The sequence below is a fragment of the Struthio camelus genome, chromosome 16 (assembly GCF_040807025.1).
Source record: "Struthio camelus isolate bStrCam1 chromosome 16, bStrCam1.hap1, whole genome shotgun sequence".
Classification (NCBI taxonomy): domain Eukaryota; kingdom Metazoa; phylum Chordata; class Aves; order Struthioniformes; family Struthionidae; genus Struthio; species Struthio camelus.
Genome location: NC_090957.1, coordinates 13,105,217 through 13,125,780, shown reverse-complemented (window position 1 = coordinate 13,125,780; position 20,564 = coordinate 13,105,217). Strand labels below are relative to the sequence as shown.

General features: G+C 41.1%; 1 protein-coding gene across 4 annotated transcripts in view; it reads left to right on the top strand.

Moving 5' to 3' along the window:
- The first annotated feature begins 2,824 nt into the window (after nucleotides 1-2,824).
- The window catches only part of LOC104146199 (SPNS lysolipid transporter 3, sphingosine-1-phosphate (putative)), a 31,336-nt gene continuing 13,596 nt past the window's right edge, over nucleotides 2,825-20,564 (top strand). Inside the window, exons 1-8 of one of the 4 annotated variants that reach the window (XM_068909982.1) lie at nucleotides 2,829-3,220; nucleotides 6,852-6,917; nucleotides 7,382-7,518; nucleotides 8,042-8,193; nucleotides 9,219-9,285; nucleotides 10,258-10,448; nucleotides 12,642-12,704; nucleotides 15,962-16,151. In XM_068909982.1, the coding sequence (XP_068766083.1) occupies nucleotides 3,013-3,220; nucleotides 6,852-6,917; nucleotides 7,382-7,518; nucleotides 8,042-8,193; nucleotides 9,219-9,285; nucleotides 10,258-10,448; nucleotides 12,642-12,704; nucleotides 15,962-16,151 (1,074 nt within the window). In that variant the 5' untranslated portion in view covers nucleotides 2,829-3,012. Of the gene's footprint in view, nucleotides 3,221-6,851; nucleotides 6,918-7,381; nucleotides 7,519-8,041; nucleotides 8,194-9,218; nucleotides 9,286-10,257; nucleotides 10,449-12,551; nucleotides 12,705-15,961; nucleotides 16,152-20,564 lie in introns of all 4 variants that reach the window. The other 3 variants (XM_009678140.2, XM_068909980.1, XM_068909983.1) reach the window with 3 other exon arrangements.

Below are 20,564 nucleotides of genomic sequence, written 5' to 3'. Positions count from 1 at the left end.
ACCTGGGGATTCTCAGTTGCATTTATCAGGTTCAGCTGTCAAAACAACTTTTGGCACCATAGCCAGATTCAGAATGGTATAAGAAAATATGTTGCTGTATGCATGGTTTAGTGCCAAATGCCTAGAATAAACAGGTTCTGACTTGCTGCTGCCATAGAAGGATTTAACTGCTGGTGACTTTTTGCATGGCCCAGCTGTGAGATGTAGTGCTTGCTTGAACCATAAAGAGATTGGACCTGGAGAAGGGAGCGTGATAGGGATAAAAACCTACTTTTTATTTTGCATTGGCACCTGACATCTGTATTGTAAGCTATATAGGCAAACACTGTTCTTTGTTCCAAGGCATTCAGTTCATATCTCACTCGCAGAAATGAACAAATAAGGAAGAAAAATATTTGGCTGTAGAGAAATGAGCTGTAATCTGCCTAAATAATGTTGTCTTGTATTGTATAGTGGCATTCTGTAGACCACAGAGCAAAAGTAAATCATGACAAAAGTTTTGCAGGAATATTTTGTCCTGGAGTTGCCTGGATGAACAGTATGTTGGAACATGAAAGTCTTCATCAGAGAAAAGGACTGATAGTCTGTTAAAGGCAGAATAGCTATCAGACAAAGAATGACGTCTATAAAAACTGCTAGAGTAAGGCTAAATCACAGAGGGCCTTTCAGAAGCAACTGTAAACTTGTATCTCGCAGCGAAGAGTGGAGTGGATGGAGGGATACAGCTTGTGACACTGAGGTAGGGGAGAGAGGGAGGATATTACAAAAGGGAAATGATTGATACTAGTAATTTTGGTGGAGATACAGTACATTCAGCATTGAAGTCCCACATGACAACCTGGCTGAGAGGTTTAATCTTACAGACAGAAGCAAGTCCAGCTAATAAAGCATAGAAGTGAAGTGTAGTTTGGAGTGGGGCTCTAGAGGACAGTGTTTAAGGTGATATTCAGAATACGGACGTGGGTGCGTAGCAGAGCAGTGTTGCACCAAACTCAGTTAAAGGTGAATGAAAGCTTTAACAAAAGGGAAAAGGGGAATCAAAGGTTTAAGAAGAGTTTAGAGCTAGTGGTTTGATGTTTGTCAGGAAACATTTCTGTTTAGATTGCCTCTATCTTTGGAAAAGTTGGAATTAGGAAATTCCATTTTAGGAAAGTGAAATTGATTTATCATAACAATAGTAGTTATAAATCTGCTTTTGACTGTCTACAAACATCCAGTCTAGCAGGAGATGTTCAGAGTTGAGAGCAACATAGGATGTGCCCCAGAAACTCAAAGGACATTTGATGCAAGAGGGATTTAAGCTATCCAGAGTGAGAGTAAAATCCTGACAGGCTGTCCCGTCGGGCCTTCCTCGCAAGGCTTGAGAGATATGGCTGGACAGCAAATGTGGGACTACATGTTCCTACTAAAGGATATAGAGCCCAATCTAAATACTGCGCTGATTTTGAAGATACCAAAGGAGATTAAAAAAGCACAACTCCAGGCCTTTTCACGTCCTATTCCTGATAAACCTTTCCTCTGCAAGCAGCCAAGATTCATCTGTTTGAATCTCCAACACCCTGAATAGGCTCTAACTCTGCCTGTTGCTGTTGGTTTGCTTTAAAAAAAAAAAAAAAAAAAAAGAGGTGGAAAAACCTGAGGGTTAAAGTGCCTGTTCGCAGCGGCAGAGGCGGCGCGGCGCGGGGAGCGGGAGCGGGAGCGCCGCCGCGGCGCGGTGCTTGGGCGCCACCCGGCGGCGCAGCGCGGCGCTGCAGCGCCCCCGGCAGCGGCCCCCGCCGGCCCTGCCTTCCAAAACCGCCTCTGGGGGAAAAGAAAGCAGAGCTGGCGTCGCCTTGCCTGCCTTTAAAAACCACTGTAATTCTTCAAAGCAACTTTGGGTTTTTTTCCCCAGCCTTTTTGTGCACGGTTGGGGCTGTAGGTACAGTTTTTAGCGTCTACAAAATGGTATTGGTTCCAAATTGCTCCCGAGTGTAGTCAACGCTTGACTTTTCTGCGGCGATAAAGCAGTGGGATGCATGGATAAAATAAAAAATTATGCACTGGAGGTTGTGTAGTCTATAACAGAGAAAAATAGCAGTGATAATACTGAATACAGAGTATCAAGGTATCTAAGTGGTAAGTTGACACACTGAATTGTTTTCAAACACAAATCGCCTTATGCGGAGTTCCCTCGTACAGGAGTGGGGAGAGAGGCCCATAATCTAGATCTAAATCCATCCTCAGAAAGTTGAGAGTTAAGGTGTTACCAGAAAAAAGACCCTACATGAAATAAAAACCATAAACTTTTGCATGATTAATATGAGTCTTCTGCTTAAGTTCCTGATTGGACCTAAAACCGCCGGACCTTTTTGGAAAGGATTCTGTTCTGGGGCCAGATCTGGCCAGCGCAATGGGAGGCAATAGAAGTGACAGGTCAAGTGGCAGAGACAAAGTCGGTTAGTCCTGTTTCAAAGGAACTCTGGGTGCGTGCATGGCATAAAGATCTGAGGTGAGGAGAAACCAAATAACTTATCAAGGGTTGCACAGGAAGTCTGTGGTAAAGGAGGGCTCAAGTCCAAGACAACTACCTGATCTGGCAACCTAGCTTCTCTTTTTTCTCTCCCTCTCTCCCTAGAAAGGTTACTTTTAGCTTTAGAATCTCACTGAGCCCCTTGGAAAAGATTATTATTAATTCTGCATATGCAATTTCTCTGAGATCATCACAAAATCCTACACTTTTATTTTTTGGATGCCCAATGGATTGTTTTGCATGTATTTAAGTTTACTTTTGCTGCTGTTCAGGGTAGAGCACTTAAACACTTTAAAAAATAACCACAGGACTGAAGCTTCTTTCTTTGTAAAGTTCTTCCTACTGTGAGGAACATTTCATTTCAAGTTTTAGTGGCTGAGCTTCATTGCCGGAAATGACTATAGTGATTGAAGTTCCTCATAGCCTGAATGCAAAGTTAGCTCATAGCTTGGTGCACTAAGGAAACACTTCATAATATATGGTGACTTTCTGCACTGGGAAATATGCAGAACCCTGAAATACATGAAAATACAGCCTTGCAGTTCCAGCTGCCTCGGGATGAGCAGAATTACGGAGCTACCGCAGCACATGCGCGACATGTTCCACACATGTCAGTGTCAAGGAACAGTCCAGCAAAGAGAGATTACGTGATAGTCGGTGTGCTGTGCTACGCAAATTTGATAAATTTCATGGATTGGTTCATTGTACCAGGTGAGAGTCTGTTTTCTCTTGCTAAGGAGAAAGAAATTTAAGTTCTCAATAGCTCTACTTACTCCTTTGCTACAAATGTTCTGTACTATGATGATATGCTTTATATCTTTTTAATTTTCTCGCTAATCTGCTTTGGCCTATTGGTCATGAAGCTTCCAGTTACAAATCTCAAAAGGCCAACAAATAATGTTAATGTATTAACAGTTAATGGAATGCTTATAAAAATCATGTCTGTGAAATGCTTAAGATTTATATTTTTAAAGCTAAACCTCCTGTAAATAGACTTGAGCCTACAGAGCAACTAGTCTATTTTTGTGTCTACAGAGATTTGGCCAAGAAGCTTCTCTTTGTTGTACACAGCAGCTTACCATGCTTTCTTTGAGTCTAATAGATTAGATGTGGCATTCCTTTATCTGAAGAATAGTGAAGTCATTCCCCTCCACTAAAATTACAAAAATATTATCTTTGTGCAAGTTCATTTAGCTCTTGGCTTCCTCATGATCTGGTGGAAACTGTGTGATTTTTGTAATGAAGAGTGTAACATGATTGTGTAAAGAGCATGGAGACCCCTGTCCCTAAGCACTGCCTACCAATTTTCTCATGAACTATAACCTTCTTCCAAAATGTCTTTTTTTTTTTGACCAGGCATGGTCAACAAAGTATCGCTTCCATTAAAGTAGTGAGAAATCTATGCTTCTGTCCCTCCATGTAAACTGAGGTCTGCATAAATTCTTCTGCTTAGCTTCCCTCCTAAATATCTACCAGACGTCCTGTGGGCTGATTTAAAATTAGGAGGAAAAACCTAATGTGAACTTTCTGTATTTTACTTCTGAGTGGCCTGGAAATTATAAATCTTTTAAAACCTTGAAAAAAACCCCCCAAAGGATGGATTGTTAAATCTGGAATTAATATCTAGTGTTAGTACACAAACTGTTCATCTTTACTACTTAGACCACTTAGAAATTTAAGTCATTCAGTCTATATCTTTAAAAATTGAGAGGCTTGTGAGATTAGGAGTTAAAACTTTTTTTTTTTGAACACTTCTTAACTACACATGTAGGAGGGAAGGAAACAAGCAGGGGTGCATGCTGGATAATATTGCAATAGAGCTACTGAAAACAGCCAACATATGAGTCCTGCTGTCAGATAACTTTCCCTGGAGTAGGCAAGGAGGCAGGAGAGGAAGAAGTCTGGGAGCAGACCTGGGCTGGTAGGAGGGCACACACAGAGGTGTTATGCACCAGCGGTCATTTATGTCCCCTCCAGGGACACAAAACAATTCGGCTAGTGTCCAGGCCTTTCAAGTAACAGACTTTAATTACAGTATAGGACTGACCCACTTTTCAGTTAACTCTGTGACTGCTTGGCCCATGGGAGAAATCCATTTACAATGCCAGTTTATACAACAGCAGTAAAGTTTTCGTCTGCTAGAACTGAGTTGCATTGCAGAATTCTTGCATTAATACTTTTGCGTTTGGCTGTCCAAACCTCTGAGCATCTTGTTAAACATAAGTTAAGAGGAAAGAGAGGGAGGAGAGGCTCATATTTGTTTAAAAGTAAGCTGGTTCAGTTAAAGAACTGTGGTTTCCAGACGGTTTTGCTCACAGGCTTTGACAGAGTTTGCTTCAATCTATACATGAAAACCAAGCTCTTCTCCTTAATAGTTTGCTGGAATTGGAGGCTTCAGTTTGTTAAAGATAGTGGTTATTCAGGCTCCTGTCCTCTCTTACCCTATGCCTGGCTGTTTGGATCAATGCTGTGTAATTTGCCTTTAAAACTCTTCTGTCTTAAGTCAGCTCAGTTATTTCAGTTATATGGAGGAGATAACATTTTAATGGTGCTCTGTATGAAGTTTAGTTTGAGCTGAAGTCACAGTTCATATTGAGTCTTTTATTAGCTGTGGTTTGTACTAAGTACTGTGTTAGCCTGAAAGTGAGGTTCCTGTTGTACAGTGTTTCTGTTTATTGCTAATCAGCTCCCCGGAAAGAAGCAGCACAAGAGTTTAGTTTGCCCTCTTTGACTTATTCAGCCTTTTCTTGCTGAAGACAGACATTCAGAAGTTATTTGTCCTTCTGAATGAAGTCACCGACTTAAACTTGTGATACCCTAAGGAAAACACTGAATGCAGAATATATGGAAGAATCATTGAGAAACAGCTGTAAAATCCCCCGTGTTGCTGTTAGGCTAGGCCTTGATATTACACAGACTTCAAAGTCCTATCAGTAAATAGTGAGAGCACTGATTATACTACAGCCACAGGGACTGCAGGAGAGCATGGATTTAGCTTTAAACCAGCTGGCTCAAGTATGCTTCAAAATTAGTTGCAGCAGCACAGAAGGTGGCATAACGCACAAAATCCACTGCAGAAGCAGAGTAGATTCTGCTTGCAACTTCTCCCGGCGCTTCCGCTGCCGACCAGCTTCCATGAGCACAGCAATTTACATACAACTTTTTTTCTTAAGTGGTGGCTCCCTCTCTTGATAACGTTTGGATTTGGATAACTTTGGAAAAACTAAGGCTGAAGAAGAACAAACTTCTTCTTTAATTGATATTTTTCAATGTCATCATACTAATAGTATGCTAATTCAAAGCAATATCTTCTGCTGTTTTCTTCCCCCGCCCCAGGAACATAATGCAAAAATGCAAGATAGGTGTGATAGTAGTTCTGCAGCCTTGGAATGACATATGGGTAAAAATGCCTTTTTGTATCAACAGCATTCATGCATCCATAAGGTGCCAGATCCACAATTCTTGCCTCAGTTTGTTGCTTATGTAGTTTTCCTCCACGCCTTTTGAGAACTCCCTCATTTTTTCCACAGCTGTTGAATGGTTAGAAATTGAGATAGAATTTCAGTCAACCATTTACCATAAATAGAAATAATAATTTTTGGTCAAGCTTGGCTGTCACTGTCACCACTGAAAAGATGTTAATTTGCAAAACAAGACTATTCTCCGTATCTCAGCTGATATCCGCAAAATGGGCATGGCACCGTGATCGAATCGGAGTAACTTATCTCTGAATTACAGTAGTACTTTCCTGGCTATAGGCTGCTTTAGGCACCATCTGATAATGAAGACGGTAGCCGTTGTCGTTCTGAACAATCCAGTAGGCACCGATTCGAATGCTCTGTTTACTGAAATTATTAACAGTTATTCTTAACAGAAGGAACTTCATCTGATCCTAATATTTTAAGGTTATTAAGAGAGTTTTAGGATTAGCTGTATGGAAATAGCAATCTCCTGGCTGCGAAGTTTTGCCACAGTTTTGTTCCACGTGTTTGTTCCACCGCTTACTCCCCAGCCTTGGGCTGTAAGCTGTTTACATGCTTGCGTGCTGGTGGTGCTAAAGAAATTTAAATTGTTGAAATTGTGATTGAAATACTAAGTAAACTGACTCTCATAAGATCTACGCAGTAGAAGACCATGAATTCTGTCTATAGAGATAAATTTTAATTCTCCATATATCTGTGCTTGTGGTAGGGTAATGGTTTACATGTAAGCTAGCAAGCTAAATGTACTGCAGTTCTTGTAACTCCTCTTCTTGGAGTAAATCTTTGAGCTCGCAAATGAACAGAATCACAAGGAGCGAGCAAGGTACTTCGCTGTCATTCAGTGTTTGACTCTGTTGCAGGCATCCTGTTAGATATACAGAAATACTTCAAACTTAGTGATGGGGACGCAGGTCTACTGCAAACAGGTAATAACATCTCTTTATTTCATGTAAGTTACTTTGCCTTGCATCAATGTAGTCTGTTCCTAAAATACAGTCTAGTAACTTATTTCTGTTAGTTTCTCGTGGCGTTTAGTATTGCTCACTTCCCCTTGTGGGAAAACTAACTAAAATTTGAAAGTGAAAGTCTTAGGCTCAAGGAAAACTGAAGTTCAGTCCTTTAAAAATCCCACAGCATGTGAATCATAGAAGATGAAAGAATTTCTCAGCTACGAAATACAGAACTAGAGAAATTTACCCATTTTTTATTTTTGTGCAAGTTTTTTTTGAATCAACATTCTTCTTTTTCCAAATATCAGTCTACCCACTAATTCTGCAAGCTCAGCCTGTCTTTCACTTCCACCCTAAAAAATAACCTCAGTTTGTCTGAGGGGTGAGGAGTACTATAATAACTTGACCAATATTGTCTTTGCTCCTTCTTTGATTTCCAGTCTTCACCTTGTGTTACATGCTGGCTGCCCCCTTCTTTGGATACCTCGGTGACCGGCACAATAGGAAAATCATCCTTGGGGCTGGTGTTTTCTTCTGGTCTGGTGTAACATTAGGCAGTTCGTTCATCAATAAATCGGTATGTTGCTTTTTTAGAGATTACTACTAAAATCATCTGCTTAAGTCTTGCAGTAATTGGTGGAGTCCATCTGTGATCACTTCTGGAAAAATTATCAGTGAGCACTTACTCCCCAAGCCTAGACTAAAAGGACTTAATGCAGGAATGCTTTATAGGATGGTGGAGTGCAGACTAGGCAGTGGAGCACCCACACATTACTGTTGCAATTGCTGGGATCTTACTTCTGTCCCAAATTCTTGTTTGCGTCATTGGGGTGTAGAGGATTGGCTGGCAAACCTGTGGCCTATTGACCATATCCTCTAAATCTCTCTAGGTGTCACTCAGAAGTCACTACTGGGCAGATGGTACAAAGCACAGCAGTGGGTTGCTAGGGAGGCAGGTGTGAGAGGAGGTAATCTAGATATATGCAAAAGTCAGTTGAATTCTTATCTCCTCTGGTACATTTAACACACAAAAGTGCACCCCTTTAAAATTAAGTCTTATTCTCACATGTGCTTTTTTGGACTATGTCTTTTTCTCACAGTATTCCTGGATATTCTTCCTTTCACGAGGACTGGTTGGCATTGGCACAGCTAGTTATTCCACAATAGCACCTACCATCATTGCAGACCTGTTTGAGGAAGGAAAAAGGACCACAATGTTATCTGTCTTCTATATCTTCATTCCAGTCGGAAGGTTGGTTTTCTTGCTAGTAATTTTTTTTGAAATTCTCTCTGACATGACCTGCATTTCAACATGCCTGAGCCTCGATTAGATAGATTTTGATATATGTCCTCATATCAGGCTCTTGCACAAGGATTTGTCACTTGGTTAGCATATTTAAATAGAGCTGATTAGGTTTATTTCTATATTTACTTTCAAGGAGAAGGGAGAACCTAAACTCAGAAAACTGGTAGGTTTTGAATGACATATTGAAGCAGTTCTAAAAGAAATTTGTGTGTAGGAGTCGGTCACTTATTTTTGGTTTTTGGAAAACAAAAGCTTTCAGATACTAGTTTAGTTGACAAATTTGTTGAGAACCGTCCACTAAACATCTCCCAGGGAAGAAGTGGCACTTCCCTCTCCTCTTTTAGTTAAATCAACATTATCTCAGAAAGAGAGGCAGCGAAGAGCTTTGTAAGTGGTTCAGAGGCATACTCTTTATTAGGGAGGGCAGTCAGGGCTGAGCCCAGAAGCCAGATTAAAACTAAGAGAACTCTTGTAGGGCTTAATTCATATGGCTAGCATGGAAAGGGGCAAATAATAAACTGCTCTGTAGTCTGTCTGATCTGGGTTTGCGGTGTTACTCTGTAGAATGTGTATTCCAAGGAGAATCTTCGGAATCTCTGATTCTCCCCTTGAGTTTTTTTAAGCCTTAGGTTCTTGTCACTCATAGACTCTTTCAGGGAAGACAGTGCATAGACAGCGGCTCCCTCACATTTCAGTCCCAGAAAGGCAAAGAAGTCAAGGCATCACCCTGGGATAAGAGGGTAGAAAACATTTTTTAAATTATTTTGGCCCCTCTCCAATTCCTGCCTTTATCTCAGATATCATACACACCTCCGTGTTTTTTTCCTCCAGGTGTATTTCCCTTGTAGCCCTAATGATAGTAGGGTTGTTTACAGAATACGTCTCTGTGCTCTCCATAGTGGAGAGATCTGTCATTTCTGGCAACAAAAATTCATTAGTGCCTACTGATTATCCCTTTCTGTTGCTTTCAGTGGTCTGGGTTATGTCCTAGCATCCAGCATGGCAGATGCCACAGGTGACTGGCACTGGGCATTCAGGGTGAGTTACTCACTTTCACTCGTGGGGCAGAGCCATTCACTGTAAAATCATAATCTCGATGAGGTTTAGAGCATTCATGTCCACTGTGTTAAAAGAGATGAGCCGTGGAAGAACTTTTACCATCTGATCCTGCATGAACCTGTTGTTTAAGAGAACTCTTCCTGCAGGACAAGTGGAGCCTGGAAGATTTCCACTTAGCTCTTGCAGAATGAAAGCAGGCATAGGTGAAACTGTACAGCAGCCACCAGGCGAGGGCAGGTTCTTGTGTTCCTCTTACCTGAGGACACACTTGGAATGGTTGTCAGTGGACCCAGACCTCCTCAAATAGAGGCAGCTGAAAGTAACATGATCCTTATATGTGGTAGCACCAGTGTAGTTCTTCAGGAAAATAGAGAGAAGGGAATCAGATTCTTTTTGTTTGTTTTCTGAAATGCTGTTTCAGCATTTCAGTGTGGGAACAACTTCTATTTTTTGAGGGTTTAAAGAAAAAGTTTCATCTGTTCTGATCGTGTCATCATGATGTCTTCCCATACTGAATACCTAATACTTTGAAAGCGCTCTGTCAGATCTTCCTAACTTATCTATAACATTAACTAGCAAGTACAGGATGACTCAGGAAGAATGTCTTTTGGAATAATAGTCTTTTATTCCTGCATCAAGGATCCTTGCATTTATGATTAGAGTGCTCCAGTATAGTTTTCTTTCCTTGCATGTTTTTCTCCATAATCAGAGGTAGTGTTCACGTATCTGTATGATAGGAGGGGGATCTATTATCTTTCCTCAGAAGTCACTGTAAGTCACCAAAAGTCACTTTTCTTCCTGCAAATATGACCTACCGACAGTAAGTCATATCTATATCTAAGCTTATATGCAATTTCTCCCATATGTAATTCTAACACTGCATTTGAATTGCTGTGGAGTTTTCAGTATAAGAAAAAGGTATCTCTGATCTAACCAGCCTTGTCTCTACAGATAACTCCTTGCATGGGGACTCTAGCACTTGTTCTTCTGATTCTCGTGGTCCCTCGCAGGATCCAGAGAAGAACAGAAGCACACAGAGCGCTGAGCATTTCCGGCACAATACGAGTAGCAGCTGAGAAGCCAGGTGTACAGAGAACTGCCAAGACAACTTGGTGTGAAGATGTCATATCACTTGGCAAGAAGTACGTGATTTTAGCTACAAAAGGTCACTCCAACAAAAAATGGCCATTCCACTATTAGAATTATGGCCATCAAATCCCAGTTCCCTCCTCTGTATCCCATGCTGTATACAGGATGATTGAAGCATCATTAATAAAATCTTTCTTCCATTCCTTTACAGAAATGCTACATGAGAGATTGAAAACTGCTTTGCTTCTGCTATCCTCCCATTTTGAGGAGGAGGAAGGAGGCAAAGTAGCTGAACAACAATCCTCCTTTTTTTATAGAAGACTGTATAGAAACCCCAGTCTTGGCCCTAACACTGTTGCAATTTCAATACCACTCAAAATCTGTCTCCAGCTTCACAGACTGGGTGTCTTATGGGCTGTGTCTGTGCTGGGCTCCAAAAGATAACCACAGTTGTATAAACCTACCTGAATCATATTTAATCAGGATAGTACAGGTTTGTGTAGTAATAAAAGTATAATAGGACAAGGCTCCCTGCCAGGGACTTGTGCAGGTGTGCATAGCTTTTGTGGAAGCACGTGTTGATATAGCTCACACACAGCCATAAAGATTAAGTTATGTAGTTTAAAGTGAGCTCAGCACGTTCCCGTCTGCTGTGCTGTCCCTTCAACACGTAGTGTAAGGTAGATTGGTAAACGTACACATTTTGCAGGTGAAACTTTATCTGTAATTTGTAGAGCCTGAGGAAGATTGGGTCAGCATGTATCAGGCAGTCTATATATGGTATTTGAGAGCCTGCTGTGCCTCCGGTACAAGAGGTCAGATTCTGCAAGACCCCCGTATGGTTTCTAAAGTAATTGTACGTGTATTGTAACCAACTAACCTGTAGGTGGCAGATGACCTCTTGCTTATAACCTCTCAGAAATTAAAGTCAACATCAGCTGACCTGCAGGACAAAGTCAGATACTGTTTGCAGCAGATTTCTCACTCATTTTGTCTGGCAGCGGAAGCCCTGCCAGAGGCAGGACGAAGAGATGCATCAGGTTTGACAACAGCAGGTGCCGCTGTGCACCTGTACCAGCCCCTGCTCCACACAGCCTGCACTTGCAAGCTGCTTTCCCAGGGATCCTGGTCAAAGACAAGCCCCCTCTTGCTTTTCTTTGGAGTTTGCTCCTCCAGGAGGATCCAGGGTTTTCTAACTGGTAGGTTGGATTTGCATCCAAGTTTTTATTTGCGTCCAGAACAGTTAAGTACATAAGAGATCCAAATAAGGACTTTCACAGTTTCTAGGCAATAGCAGTCCGAGGTGAATCAAAAAGGAACCTGCCTACTATTGCAAAAACACGACTAATATCAAAGTTGTTTTCTTACACAGATGTTCCTTACAACTTCCAACAGTGTGGTAATAGTAGATTTTCACTTTCTTTTCCTTTAGCAACCAGTTCCCAAAGGGTAAGGACATATTGCTGAAAGTCGGGTTGTCCCCCTTTTAATCAAGTGCAGGAGCCCATATCTTTAAGAGATGAAGAATTAAGTTCAAAGGAGACTTTCTATAAGCTATTAGCTAGAAGGAGACCAGTAAAAAGTTGATCTCCTGGTAGAGGGCAGTGAGGAGGCGGGAACCGGGCATTTAAAAAAAAGTATTTCTCCTTTTGTCTGAAAGCTCTCTCTTCAGACTGAGAGTCTATTTTAATAGCCACTGCATGTTAAGAGTTTGAAAGACCCAGAAGTTACTTTCATATATATTGGTTACACAAACAACTTAAAAACCAGCCTGAGGCATTTAGACTTGCGCGTTGAACACTTTAATTTAGCTGCCAAGCCATTAAATTCTTGCCCGCTCTCTGTTGTTGTAGTTCCTTTATCAAAAAATCCACAACAATTGTCTTAACAAAAGTTGACAATGAAATCTGCAAAAGACCAGGAATGGGGTGTAATATGAAATCAGTAGGTCACACCCTTAACTCTAAGTACTACTTTACTGTCCAAGCTCATAGATATAGCCTCATCAAAATTCGAATCAGTGCACTCTGATTATACGACCTCTGAAAGGATAGTTTTGTTATTGTTTGAAATCCTGGATATTGCAGGTAGGCTTTCTCCTTCTCCCTGTACCCCGTTCTTTCAAATTGCTCTAATTTTTTTCTTGTGACTTTCAGTTGGAGTTTTGTCTGGTCCTCACTGGGTCTGACTGCTATGGCCTTTGTTACTGGAGCCCTGGGCCTGTGGGTACCGCTGTTTCTTTACAGGGCTCAGGTTGTCCAGGGCATTGTATCACCATGCCTCCAAGAATCATGCAGTTCGTCTAACAGGTGAGGTGTGCGCAACTGTGGAAACACACATGGAAACACGGAGTTTGCTTCCAAAGACAGAGGGTAGGATGTGACTGGGGACACTTCTTGTGAAAGCAAATGGGGGTGAATGTTAAACTAAATCACTTTGAGGTATGCTGAGGCACTTTGAGACTAACAGTTACTCTTTGTGTTTAGTCACTCAGTTAACTGGAAGACCACTGCTAGCCCTCTTTAAGTAAAGTAGAAAGAAGCAGTGACAAGAACACCAGCAAGGAAAAGAGCAGCTTTAGAAAGGAGGCTTCAGTTGTCTATGGACTTCCAAGCTCGAGATCCTTAAATATACACTTAAGCATGCTTAGAGCCTGTTGTTTGTAACCTTCGCATTGTGATCCTGTTAGCCTTGTTTTAAAGCTACTGCCGTGTTGGCCAGGTCATTGTAACGCCCAGTGTGAAGCAAGCTGATAAATCTGATGGTATCAGATTTATCGTATCGCTATATCAAAATTAGATAATTTGTTCTTGCGAGTAACTCTGCCAGTAGAGCTTGCTCTTACAGACTGTCCAGAACAACTGTGATACACAGATAAAGTATCAGTTGTCAGATGGGCAAGAGTAATTTACCATAGGAGAAGGATTTGATGTAATCACAGTGTGACTCTTTGGAAACCTCCTTACCCCTGCTTGGGAGAGAATTATTTTCCTTAGAATGTTTTGTCTAGGGTAGGAAAAGGTGTTCAGTGCTCGCCCTGAGTCTTCATAGCTACCCTCAGCACTGGCAAGCACTGGGATACTTCTCCATGTGCTGACCCCTGACAAGTGGTCTCCATGCAAATGTGCATATACTTCTTCTGGAGGTATCCCAGTCCTGGTTACAGTACCTGTTTTTCTGTTGTATTTCCAAGAACTAACTGCTTATTATACTCTCTTTCCAGATAGAGAGAATTCAAGGGAAAAGCAGTAATTATACCTTGCATGTGCCCTCTGGTACCTGGGTGCTTTCGCTTTTTCCCAAGGGAGTAAACAAGTCAGCTCTGAAGTGGTTTCTGAGTTGTACGGTAATCAGATGGCTAGACTGATAGGAGATGGCCACTGCAGGAAGGCCTTAAATGTACACATTTTCCCCTGGTCCATCTGGTCCATTTCCAATATAGACTTAAGCGTAGTCTGAGCGGAACTGTCCGATTTTCACCTAATGGAAAGTATATTGAAAAGTCCTCCACAGGTCCCTAAACAGTAAATGCAATTGTCCTTCCATGGATGCCATCACTGGCATATTATTTATTTGTGAATGCTGCTGAGAAGGTGAGTGAACTCAAGAGTTTGGCTCAGGGTAGGGAGGGACGGAATGCTGAACCTTCAGATACATTTTTAAAACTTCCATTTTTAAGCTTAAGGTGTTAGCCTATGTCTTGTTTTCTAAGCCAACTTCTGAATTATTATTCTACAGTAGTGTTGCTAGAGCAGACATGGTCTTCAGGGAAGTAAAAGGGAGCACCTGATAGTTTAACCTCATGTACTGCGTCTTACAGGACGCTTTAAAAATAACCATGGCATAAGCTAGTGCCAGAGGCAGCATAAGGCTGGTTTTAGACTGCTGTTCCAGAGGGACAGAAAAAAAGTGTAATATAAACAGCTATGTCAGACCCGTAACTGACAGTGCTAGGAGATCTAAGCTGCACATTCCCAGATTTACCCAGGGATGCTTTAAGGATGTTATCCCCTGTGGTTGTTCAGCAGTTGCAGGCTTTGTTTAAGGATTAGGGCTGTGTCACTTAGACTCCCTGGAAACACAAATTCAAATGGCGCCAGAGCTGAGTCAGGTCTCAATCCTTTCAAGGTAGATAAATAGGTACTGTGAAGCTGGTATTGCAGTCTTTGTGCAGACCCCTTTGAACAGATGCGACAGACACCTGGGTGTTCTCAGATCCTAGAAGGTCCCATAGTAACCTTCCCTAGGACTAGACTGTTGTTCTCCCTGCCAGTTATACTGTGCTCTAATTGAGTCTTGGCTGTTCCTTTTTCTCCCAGCAGTAGCTTCATTTCAACTGCAGTTTATAGCATGTGAATCTTCTAAGCACAATTCCTTGAATGCTTAGATAAACTAATGTCACCTTGGAACTTGCTTCTCCCAGACAAATGTGTAAAGTAGTTATTCTGCCTGTTTGACCCATATTGTCACTAGCAAGCTATAGTGAGTGATGGCTTAGAATGTAGAAAAACCTACAGGCAGAGTACAAATATGCCTAAAGTTGGTTATCATGTATAGCAGTTATTTTTTTATTCTTGTAGAATTATTAATTGAGTTCTTCCTAATGGAGGAAATGAAAAGGTAGATGCACTGCAATTTAAAGAACTGATCATATCCTAGCTGGTTATTTTGCTTTGCCAGCAGAGAAAGCTTAGGAAAACGTACAGAACTTACCACGTAGCACTCTGAAATATTTAGAAGCGCTTGTGCTCAGGACATTATGCTTCTGTACCCGTTTGCCTCAGGAGAATTATGATGCATTAAACAGTCAGTGGCACCACTGGTCTTGTTTCAAGAGACTTGCTTTGTCATTAGGATTACCTTTGGGACACAGGAAAAAGCATATGTGGAAGTCCCTCTGGAAGCTAAATTTTCTCGGCAATTAGAACACATACTTTTTAAAAACCTGAACTCACCATTCCTGGGGAACACAACTGCATTTGCAGCACACAAAGCTGGGTGGCATTTGAAATTCTGCATTCAGAAAATGCTATGCAGAACTCCCCCGGTTCACTATTCAGTATTCTTTCAGCTGTTTGGGGAAGGGGTAGCTGTTTCCCATAGGTCGAGAAGTGATTCATTTGAGCTGTGCTAACTGGAGGGTTATAATAGTTTCGATGTATATGATTCCTTGCAAAAGGTTCTCTTCCAAGACAGCAGATTGTGACACAGAGTTGTTCCATCTGTGTTTTAGGGATGATTGAGTAGATTGGTTCCTAAGTTAACCAACATGACTGGAATTCTTCTAAATCACTGGATGTCCAAGCCAGGTTGTACTGAGAAGACTCCTCCTTGAAGCTGGGTGCATAACACTTGCTGCGTAGATGGGAAAATATCTGCTTCACAGGACAGAGCGTCAGCAGCAGAGGCATAGCTGCAATTGAGGCTTGGGATTAAATCCATTTAGAAGGAAGGGGAGGGCTGGATCAAGTGGAGTCAAATTCAAGTTACCCAGTAAGGATTCCTCCATTTTGTGTGGGATGAAATACAGAACTGAAACTAAATGAATCCTTTGCTTTGTCACCAGCTTAATATTTGGAGGCATCACCATTGGGACAGGAATCTTGGGTGTCATTGCTGGGGCAGAAGTTGCAAGAAGATTAAGGAAGATTAACAATAAAGCTGATCCGCTGATCTGTGCTGTTAGCATGTTCCTTTCTGCCCTGAACCTCTACATAGCTCTGATTGTGGCGCAGACGAACATCCTTTTCACTTTTGTAAGTGTTAATCTATTTATCATTAGCAAAATGTCTTCTGGATTAGTGGGGAGATAGGGAAGAGGGAGGAGGAGGGATGGTTTTGCAGAATTCTCTGCGTTCGTCCAGACCATTAAGCGTTTTCAGTGACTTGTGATAAGGTAGCTGGCAAGCTGAGCACTGCGCGTGTGGCTCTAATGCTGCCTGCAGCTGCGGTCTCTCCTGTGAGGGCTCTGATGTGCATTACTTGGCCCAGTAAAGAGGGCAGGCAATCAGTGAGCATTATAAATTGGGACTCGGGACCTATGGAGTCTGCCTACACACTGAAGAAGATGATAGTAAGCCTGTGTAGTTAGCTGCAGGAAGCTGGAGTTTCCCTATCCAAAAGTGTAGTTAAAAGAAGTCTCAGTCTTATGTTAATTTTTAATGCTGTGACTTCTAAATGTGACTAATTTAGTATTCGTATTTCTTTTTGCTCCCTGAATACTTAAAGATTGGTGTTCTTGGGACTGTACACTATGCACAGTTCTTGCTAAGAATAATTTAGCCGTCACCTTCAATGCCCCAAATCACTAGCTGATCTTCAAAGTCAAGCTTTTGGCGATGCAACCTGCAGTGTAAATCACTTAAATTCTGTTCTCAGTAAAGAAAAAAACAGAAACTTACTAGGAATAATGAACAGCTCCAAAAGCTCCCTGTGAAAAGGAACTGAGTGTAAACCTTATTTTAACTATTATCTGGTAACACTGGGGGAAAGCCTCCAAGCTTTTTCCCTGTGACTCCATAGCCACCATTACCACAATTAACATAAATAATAGGATCCAAGTAAAGATAATTATAGTAATCCACACTTCTCTTCCAAAGGGTATTTTTGCAGCATTTTTGCTTCTAAGAATAGTGCTTATTCAAAGAGATTTTCCTTTTGACTCCTCAGGAACGTGTATTCCTGTGGAAAAATGCCTTTCCATCAAAAGCAAAAAGCTAATGGATTTGTATGTGTGTTTGTGTGTATATGCACACAAAGCAAAATGTGAAATTCAAAATTATTTTTAGTTTCAATAGCTGGGATCTAAGCACCAAAAGAATTAGCCATTTTCTTTGTCTGCATCTTATTCCCACGTAGTCCTGCTCTGAGTGGGTTCTTCTGTCCTTTTTTGTCATTAAAGGTGTAGCCCACAGTCTCAACTACCTGTTTCATTTAGCAGTATGTGTTAGACGAGTCAATCAGTATATCAGTTTTGGTTTTCCCTTTTCCAAAATATACCTTTTATTAGGGCTGGTAAATTGAAATTTGTTTAAAATGCTTTTTGCCCTGCAAACAGCATTCTGTTTTTGAGCGGTATGTTATTTGAGAGGAAATTCAGAAGTGGGATATGGACAACTGTAATCTTTTTCTTTCCCAAGAGCAGACCAGCTGGTCTTTTAACCAGGAATGTCATCTTTTGTTTGATTTCCTTGATTCAGGTGTTCCAGCATGTAATATCAACAGTGTGTAGTAGTAATAAACTGTAATCTAGGCACCTGTTTCTTCTAATATTTTTGCCACTACAGCTGCCTAACTGTTGCCTTCTCTGGCACCAGCCGGGCCTCTCTTCTCTTTCCAAACAAGATCTGACACTAGTCACATGAGTGTGAGAACTGGAGTGGCGTGCCAGCTGGTGCATCTAATTTGAAGGTCCCACTGAAGCAAATCTTTCATTTGTGTAGGACACTAGCAGGAAGCTGGCTTTCCAGTCACTGTTTACTCAGGCACACTGATGTTAGCAAACCTGTCTCCATCACTTCACTGTGTGGCATCTACTGAGGCAAAATAAAGTGTATGCATCAACTTGGAAAATACTGTAGTTTCTGTATGGTGCTTTCCACTGTCTGAGTGGATAAAGAAAGGGAACAATGAGTTAGATTTCATCAGCTATGGCCAAGGCTGGAAGAAATGTTTCAAAGCCCAAGAAGCATTCTGAAGTTAGCATGGAAATATTGCAGGACTTCCAAGGTCTCTGTCGGGTAGCTGAACTGAAATGTCATGAGATCCCTCTCCTCTTTTTGGATCCATACTTCTTGGTTTCAAAGTCTATTTTTGAAAAGATAGAGAAAAATAATCAGGCTGTGTTGTCTCAGAGGAGGGCTCTGTCCATATCTGTTCCTCTCTCCCAAAGAAGATGAAAGATGTGTGCTCTCTGCAGTGCAGCAGGTACTTTGGAAAGTCATAACTAAACCCTCTGGCTGGAAACCCTGGGCTATATTTAGTGTCGGGATAACATGTGTAAACAGACTCATCTTTAATGGTAGTATTGCATCAGGATACAGTCTTGCCCTGCAACTTGCCTTTGAGGGAAACATTCTGTAGCTCTTGTCTCTGACACACCTTCCTGGTGTGGTTCTTCTTGAAAAGACAGAAGCGGTTGATCAGATAAGGTCCAGTCATGCTGACTACCTTCTTTTTTGCCTAGAAATGTGACCATTTGAAAACAGGAAGTATGTTTGGCACTGACATTGATTACAGTCTAATTCTCTATTCTCTTCATACTGGCTTTAGGTATGAATGTAATCTACAATACAAAATCCTCTTCAAATTCAGGATGTTATTTTGGTTGCATCCTTTGGAGAGCATATTAGCTCTAAGGGTTCAGTCTGTTGAAAAAGTTGGGGGTCCTGGAGAAGGTGACAGCAACAAAATATGTTTCAATCTATCTTTCCTGGGTGCACTTAGGAGATCAGAACAGAATACTGACACAATTTGTAGATTGATGTATTACCTTCTGAAAAAGTCTGTGTTAAATTTTTCTAGTGAGTCTACAACTGCAATCTGTGCAAGACCTTAGGGGAAAAAAAGCTAACAAAGTTGTGTCTCTAATGCTAAGACAGTTCTGTATGACATAATTACTTTCTGCAGTATGAGGCCTTGGCCACAGTGTATCATATTTTTTTTTTAAATCATGGATAGCTTTTCATTAATTCCCATTCTTGGAACTTTCTGGGCTTTGAACATACCTTGTTTCCTAAAGATGACTTTGACATTCTTTTCTCAGCACCAGGCACTCTTGTTCTTAGAGGTTTGTGGATATTAAATAACTTGGATAAGTCATGAAGAAAAAGGAAAACCAGAAACAACACTTTACACATACCAAGCATCATAAGTTCCCTGCAAGGGAGATAAATTAATCCCTCTTGGTCTGTAAAGACATGTAGTCTTGTATTCCATTGGCGGTATCTAGAAACAGTCTGTGACTCTTCAGAACCTTCGGCTCTAACCACTGTATTTGCATCTTGTCAGATTTAAAATATCAGCCAGGATTTCAATAAATCTCTTTGTTCTTTGTCTCTTTCCTGTTTCACTTTAACCTGCACAATGCATTGCTACCTATGGCACAGGTGACAACATTAACATAAATAAAGTTCATGCCATTATTGCTGTATAGCAGGATTCAACTGTGCTTCAGCACTTGCTTATAATTCTCCTGGGAATACTGCAGTACTGCTTTGACCACTCTATAGCTGCAATTCTGAATTAAGCAATGGCACATTTAAAGTTTCTTTGTATGGAATCAGAAAAAAAAAGAAAAAATGCAAGGTCCTTGATGAATGTGGATCTTCCAAGAGAAATCAGAGAGTATTACCTTGAGATAAGATGGCGAAGGGCTAATATTTTCTAGTGGCTTGCAAGATTTGATGTTGTTGGTGCTTATTGCAAGGTGGCTTGGCAATAAGCTGAACTGTGTGATATCACTACCCATGAAACAAACATGTTTCATTTTGTGTTTGGCTCAAAGTTCTGTAATGCAAGTGTGTGTCACTTGGTCTCCAGATAAGACTGGTGTGCAGAAACATTTCGGTAGCCTATAGGCTATTATTGCTACACTCCTGGAATTGAAGAAGAATGATTGCATGCTGTCCCTTGCAAGGGCAAGGTCAGCCAAGGTCAAATGAGTGGAAGGACTTTGATAGGTATCCAGTGGGATGCATAAATCCAAAAGCTAAGACATAGACAAGATCTATGTGAAACTAATACTTGCTGTAAAACTGAATGAAAAGTAATTATGGGTGGAGGAATAGATAAAGCTGAAACTAGAAAAAACTTGTATGAAGCATTTTGGAGGAAAAGATATCTGGATAAAGGTCTGTACTCACATACACATGAACAGAACAGGCAAACAGGAGATGAGGTAGGTATAACCAGAAGATGCAGTGATTTAGTAGGTCTGGTTCATCTCATTGGGAGAATCAATACTACCCTTCTGAAAATGTCCGTTAGTTTGCCACTGTGACTCTTCTGAGGATTACATTTTCATCAGCCAGATACAAGATTATGATAAAGGCCCTACCAAAAAGATGCTGGCTATATAGCCTGTTGCTATAGTGGTGTATCTAGGGTGTTTCCAAGGTGCCATGTGACTTTGTGGCCTGTGTAGCTAAATAGATTCTGCCTTTTGGAAC